Here is a 7037-nt window from a genome sequence, read left to right on the forward strand (position 1 = left end):
TTGCTCTAACTAATACACAATGTTGTAAAATGTCCTAAACGAGATGAAAAGGTAGCTTAGCCAACATTTTTCTGGGCATCGTTTAAAGGTACTCTTGGGTTTTTTTGGGTTTGTTATTTGTTTCTCCATTTTTCTCAATTTATTTATTATTATGCTTTGCTAGCTAATCATATTTATTGGAGTGTACATGTTAATTATATATATAATTTTAAAAAATATAGTACTTCCTTGCTCAAAAGATTCAAGGATTTCTCCAACTACCAAACCTTTTGCACTCAATATAACATTTTGTGAGCTATTTTATTTTTATAATTAATCAAGTGGGGTTTATTGACCTCTCTTGCTTTAAGGTCAATCTATCCATGCTTCTTTACTTTTTTTCTATATTCTATCTACGTGTATGAGAAATTGAGAATGGATGTTCGTGGTCATAGATTAAATCAATGAAGATACGTGTCGCATGTGTATATGATTTACTGAATTTTATTTTGTATCTTGATCTATATGTAGCTATAAATCAATTTCACTTACATTTTGGTTATGTAATTGGAGTTTTATTTATACAAAACCTTTTGGTTTGTTAATTTTTAAAAAGACTGTACTAGGTGTACTTATTGTTATGCCGTATAGTGCACCACAAACTTCAATTTGATTTCTTTCCTCTACTTTGGTTATTCCTATTTATTGGGGAAAAAAAAAAATCTAATTTGAAATTTTCATGCATGGTTAGTTCTTTATGTTCACTAGATATTATGCATTTATCTTCGATCAATATTTATAGAAGTATAGAACACGATTATAATGTGATTAATTATATTCTACTCTTAAATTAAATGAAAATCATGCTTAGTGTGATATTTTTTTTAATCAATACAGAATGGCTGGTAGAATCAAGGATGTGGAAACCTCACTACGACAACAACTCGGATCTTTGGCTCGATCTTCCTCTAAGCATTGCATTTATAGGGTGCCTGATCATTTACTTAAGGTAAAAAGAGAATGTTACAACCCTTTAGTTGTTTCCATTGGTCCTTTATACTATAAGAATCGAACCCTAAAATCTTCCCATGAGCTAAAATTGAGGCACCTTAAATGCTTCCTAGAGTTTTGTAAGTATACAAATGGCAACAATAATGCTACATCCTTAGGTGAATTCATTGATATAATTGGAGAGTGTGAGGAGGAAGCGCGTTCCTATTATGCTGAAAAAATAACTCTTTCTAGTGATGAATTTGTTGAGATGGTAATGGTTGATGCTACATTTATCATCTTCTTACTTATAGAATTTTCCGATCAATTTTCACTCGGTCCTCATCCTATGGAGAACAAGTACGACGTGATGCTTCAAGTGCACCAAGATTTATTTTTAGAAGAAAATCAATTACCCTTTTTCATTCTCAACCATCTATACGATGTAGCATTTGGTGAAGCCTATCCCAATATTTCCTTCAAGGATATTACTTGTAATTTCATAGGTTTTAGTTTTTTCCCGGGAAGAGAAGTTGCACGTAGTGCAATAGGTAAAGAAAAGTTAATGAAAGTACCAAAAATTATGCACCTTGTTGATTTCCTAAGGACTTGTTGCTTACCTACAAAACTTCGTTACCAATTGCCCGAGTATACCAATGGTGTAGATTCTGATGAACTTCCTTTAACTGCCAAGGAATTAAAGACATTAGGAGTTAAGTTTATGGCAAGTGAAAGTAAGACTTTACTTGATATTACATTTTCAAAGGGAGTTTTACATATTCCGACATTGACAATTCAAGATACTACCGAATCAACTCTTAGAAGCATTGTATTTTTCGAGCAATGTCACCATTTTTGTGATTCTTATGTTATCGACTACTTATTCTTCCTCGATGCATTGATTCACACCCAAGAAGACGTGCAAATTCTTGTTCAACATGGGATAATTAAGCATTTTTTTGGGAGTAACGACGAGGTGGCTAATCTCTTTAATCGAATTACGAAGAACTTAAGTATGAGAAACCCGGGCTTCTATTACGCTCAAGTTTGTCAAGATTTGAATGCATATCTTATCAAGACGAAGAAGAATAAATGGAAGGCTCTAATGTCTAAGAAAGACTGTTTCGATTATCCATGGTCAATCATGGTGGTTTTTATTCTCTTAGCATTACAAGTTTATAGTAATTTTATTAATTAAAATTGTAGTTATATCTTGATTTCAACAAGGCACTCGATATTGTATTATCCAAGAAAATGAGGGCTATCCAATTAGCTTATAAATCCAAGCCGAATCTAGCCACTCATATAGTCATCATATGATGTACTTCGTATTATCTATCTTTCAATCTTTGTTGCTCTAATAATGTATGTCTTTTTCACTAAATTGTATTATCTATTTTTTGTTGCTCTAATAATGTACGTATTTTTCAATAAATTGTATAACTATCTTTGTTGCTCTAATAATATACTTTTTTTATTAATCGCAACACATCAATTTTTCTTATGTTTTTTTTTTATATAGGATTTTTTTTTAATAAATAAATCTATTATACTTTAGTTTAATAGTCACATTTATTAATACTTAATTAGTTTTTAACCTGGCCTTAATATATTTAGTTAAGTATTTGGGTTATTACACAACAAGTATGTACCAAACTTCAATAATTACTCCTCTAACGTAACAACTTCTACGTCAACTCAATATACTAATTAACCATAGCATTACAAATATATACAAAGCAAGAGAGGGAGATAGCTCAAGTGGTTAGAGCTCCCCTAGCTCTCGATTTCAAGAGATCTTGGGATCAATTCTCATCAGCCGTCCTTGTGGCTCTCTAAACACCAAAAAAAACAAATATATACAAAGCAACAATTAAACTTGCATCCGAATTACAACTGAGTTTATTCATTGCTTTTATATGAAGCTAGGGAAAAATAACTACGACGACTTAAAACTAGCTAGTATAAACTTGTAACACATTGAGGATAAGAACTATCACCAAATAACAAACAACAAAAATGATTGACAATGGATAATTGAAGTAGTTTTTCATAAAAATACTTGGACTGATTTATTTTGAATTTATAATATCTTGTATATTTTCTAGATTTTCTACCCTCAAACACTTGATGATTGAGTATTGGATATCTTGCCCTGAATAACAAAATAACAAATTAGAGTGTAGTAGGGGATCGGATGGAGAACTCAAGTTTTAAATGCATACACATTGTTAAAATATTTTATGTACTCTTTGAAAGCATCACATCTAGTTGCTTTGGAGTTTAACAGCATAGGATGAGATGCTTGGGTAAGAAATAATGAGATACATTAACATGTTTTCGTTCTCTTGCTTGGTATCTTTGAGCAGCTGAAAATTTGTTAGGAATTTGGACGGAATTATAACATGCATTGATCTTGAACTTTTGATAATATTTATCAGCCAATGTTTATTTGATCACTTTCTTAGTCTCTCTTATCTGCTTGTTAATAGGTTGTAGTTACGAATTACCTTTTTTTGCTAAAGAATGATGAAAGTTAGTTAGTACCTTTCCTTAGCTTAATTAATTTTTTGGTAGTTTTGACAGTTATGTTCTTGAACTCTATTACAGGTTTTCTTTTGGCCTACCAAGGTACAATAACCTTGTTTCATGTAGTGTTTCTATTTAAAGTCTGCATTCCGACTTGGTATTAAACCACTGCCGCTCCATCTAACCATTTTCAAGTCTTCTGTTTGGAAACAACCAGCTCACTGCTATCTTCCTTGCTCAACATTATTGTTATTGTTGTTAAGATTTTGTGAAAATTTTAGCTTTGTCTTCAAACTGTGTTCTCTAACACACTGATCTGACATGGTGACCCCACTATCCATGTAACACCCTAGAAATTCTTTCCTTTAAAATACCTGTTTTACCCTTTTTAAAATACGAAATAGGAAAATCTAAGACATTACCACCACCGTGATAACGACTAAGACATTTATCAAAGACACACAGCAGAAGACATTTTCAAAACCTTTCAAAACTTGATTTGTAAAATAATAATGAGGCAAAGCTTGATTTGTATTGATGTGAGATGCAAAATATATAGCGTACAAAAGAAATCAGTGATAGACTTTACGAAACTACCAAATATTCCTATAAACTATCCTATGCCAATAATATGCCAACTATACAAATCAATGCCAATCAAATAATATCATATAATATCCTAACATCCCCCCTCCTCAAGTTGGAGTATAGTGAGGATAAAAAATGCCCAACTTGGACAAAAGTGAATCAAACTATCGCTTTCCAAGAGCCTTCAAAAATTTCTGCAAGCTGGGAATCTGTAGTCACATAAGAAGGAGCCAAAGTACCATCTTCAATTGCATCTCTAACAAAATGACAGTTAATCTCAATATGTTTTGTGCGATCATGAAAAACTGGATTCTTGGCTATATGAACAGCAGATTGACTATCACAAAACAAAGGAATTGCCTTAGGATGATGTACACCAAGACTCAACAGCAAACCCTTCAACCACTTCAATTCAAAAGTAATAGCCGCCATAGATCGATACTCGGCCTCTGCAGAAGACTTCAAAACTGTATGTTGCTTCTTCGTTTTCTAAGAAATAGGGGATTTTCCCAAGAAAACCAACCAACCAATCAATGATCAACGAGTAAGTGGGCGGGCTTCCCAATCCAAATCACACCACCCTTGAAGAGTGAGATCACTATCCGCCCGAAGCAAAATCCCATGCCCCAGTGTTCCCTTCAAATATCGAACAACCCTCAAAGCTGCCTCCCAGTGCTCTATTCGAGGTTGTTACATGAATTGAGATAAAATGTGTAGGGAATATGCCAAATCCGGATGAGTCACAGCAAGATATACAAGTCGGCCTATCAAACGACGATACCTTTCTAGATCCTCAAAAAATGCACCATTCGCATAGCCAAGTCGATGGTTCTGTTTATGGGAAACTCAGTCGGTTTTGCTCCTAATAGACCAACCTCAGAGATAATATCAAGTGTGTATTTTCTCTGACATAAAAATAAACCCGTTGCACTATGAGCAACCTCAATACCAAGAAAATATTTCAAAGGGCTTAAATCTTTCATTTTAAAGCAATCAGACAAATATGGTTTGAAAGCAATCAACGCAGTGGAATCATTTCCAGAAATTATGATGTCATCAACATAAACCAGCACATTTATTTGAACAGAACCCTGAGAATAAGTAAATAATGAATAATCAGAGTAGGATTGAAGAAACTCATACCCTTTCAAAGCTGCGACCAATTTTGCAAACCAACATCTCGAAGCCTGTCTTGAACCATATAACGACTTCCGTAATCGAAAAAATAGATTTGAATTTTTATGTTCAAACCCAGGAGGCAGTTTCATGTACACATTTTCCTCAAGATCTCCATGAAGAAAGGCATTATGAACATCCATCTGATGTAGCTCCCAATTCTTTGATGTAGCAATAGCTAGAAAAGCTCGAACTGTGGTCATCTTTGCAACCGAAGAAAAAGTATCATTGTTATCAATCCTCTATGTTTGATGATTTCCCCAAAGAACCAATCTTGACTTCAATCCCTCAACTTCACCATTCGAACGGTACTTTGTCTTGTACACCCATTGACTACCAAGAGCACATTTACCTGTTGGAAGAGGTTCCAAAGTCCATGTTCCATTGTCCTCCAAGGCTTGAATTTCTTCTTGCATTGATTTTCTCCACCCCTCATGCTTCATTGATTCTCGAAATGATTTCGGATCTTGACCCGAAATAATTGCTGCCAGAAAATTACGATAATTTGCATAATAATTGTCACAGTTAATATAGTGTGCTATGGGATAGGGAGTAAGAGGAATGTCGTGGAGAAGAAAGTAGTGGGGATGGAACGTTTGCAATGATGGTGTGAGTAACATAATCCTGTAGTTTAACAGAAGGAATTTTCTCACGAAACCCACGACCAAGCTGCTGAGAATTAGGGACTATAGGCTACGGCTGTGCTGCTGAATTTAGCTCGGAGGCTGATCGTATTTGTTGCAGGTATGAGCTCCCAGCTGATGTTAACTCTCCAGCGGGCTGGTCAGTATCGTGGCCCTGCTGGAGCGTCGCCCAGCCATCTCTTGCTGGCTCTGGCGCTAAACATTGCTAACGGGCGCTGGATTACCAGCGGGCTGGGCAGTGTCTTCGCCACGCTTGTCATCCTTTATGCCATCGTCCGATGGTTCCCCTGCAGTCATATTTTACGCTATATAATCATCATCAAAATTCGGGTCAACAGGCACACCATTCTCCATCGAAACAATCCTCTCAGGATCAATATTCCCCTCATTGGGATTTATAAAGGGAAACACATTCTCATTAAATTTCACATCTTGGGATACAAAAAAATCTTTCAATTCGTTTCTAGATCAAACAAAGTCTAACCCTTCTTTCCAAACGAACGAATCCTACTCTCAAACTTATCCCCTTTTGTTTTTTTATTATGTGCAAAACACAAGCACCCAAAAGTATGAATTGTAGTATAAGAAGGAGGAAAACCGAACAAAATTTCAAAGGGAGTTTTGTTGTTTAATTAGAGAGTGGGTGTCCGATTAATTAAATGAGCAGCCGCAAGCACACACTCCCCCCAAAAAAATATAGGCAAACCGGCTTGAAACCGAAGGGCTCTAGACATTGAGAATGTGTTTGTGTTTCCTTTCTACCCTACCATTTTATTGAGGCGTACCAACACAAGAAGTATAAAATAAGACCCCAGTAGCATTGAAATAACCACGCAAACAACTGAATTCTGTCCCATTATCACTTTGAGAAATTTTATTGATTGTGAAAATTGACAATCTACCATAGCAACAATTCAAAAAAATACGAAAGACCTCTGTTTTATCATCCAACAAATAAACCAAACAGCACGAGAAAAGTCATCAACAATAGTAAAAAAATAATGAGGCCCCACAAGACGAATTGAAGCATGCTTATAGGGACCCCATAAATCACAATGAATTTTCTCAAAAATACGACTTGCTTTATTATCACTACTAGGAAATTTATCTCTAGGATGTTTAGCCCAATAA

The 7037-nt window shown here is 34.9% G+C and overlaps 1 protein-coding gene across 2 annotated transcripts; it reads left to right on the forward strand.

Annotated features, from left to right (window-relative positions):
- Positions 1-24: 24 nt before the first annotated feature.
- LOC110704349 (UPF0481 protein At3g47200-like) lies at positions 25-2190 on the forward strand. Of its 2 annotated transcripts, none has more exons than XM_021882133.1 (2): positions 25-108; positions 877-2190. In XM_021882133.1, the coding sequence occupies exon 2, from the start codon at positions 878-880 to the stop codon at positions 2165-2167; it is 1290 nt and encodes a 429-aa protein (XP_021737825.1). In that variant the 5' UTR covers positions 25-108; position 877; the 3' UTR covers positions 2168-2190. The 2 variants fall into 2 exon arrangements, with proteins under 2 accessions (XP_021737825.1, XP_021737826.1); XM_021882134.1 differs by having other exon boundaries at positions 25-88.
- Positions 2191-7037: the final 4847 nt, after the last annotated feature.

Source organism: Chenopodium quinoa, unplaced genomic scaffold, assembly GCF_001683475.1.
Source record: "Chenopodium quinoa cultivar QQ74 unplaced genomic scaffold, ASM168347v1, whole genome shotgun sequence".
NCBI classification, from domain to species: domain Eukaryota; kingdom Viridiplantae; phylum Streptophyta; class Magnoliopsida; order Caryophyllales; family Amaranthaceae; genus Chenopodium; species Chenopodium quinoa.

Bases quoted from the DNA above. Each gene is read 5' to 3' on its own strand.
- LOC110704349 (XM_021882133.1), top strand. From the start codon at position 878: ATGGCTGGTAGAATCAAGGATGTGGAAACCTCACTACGACAACAACTC.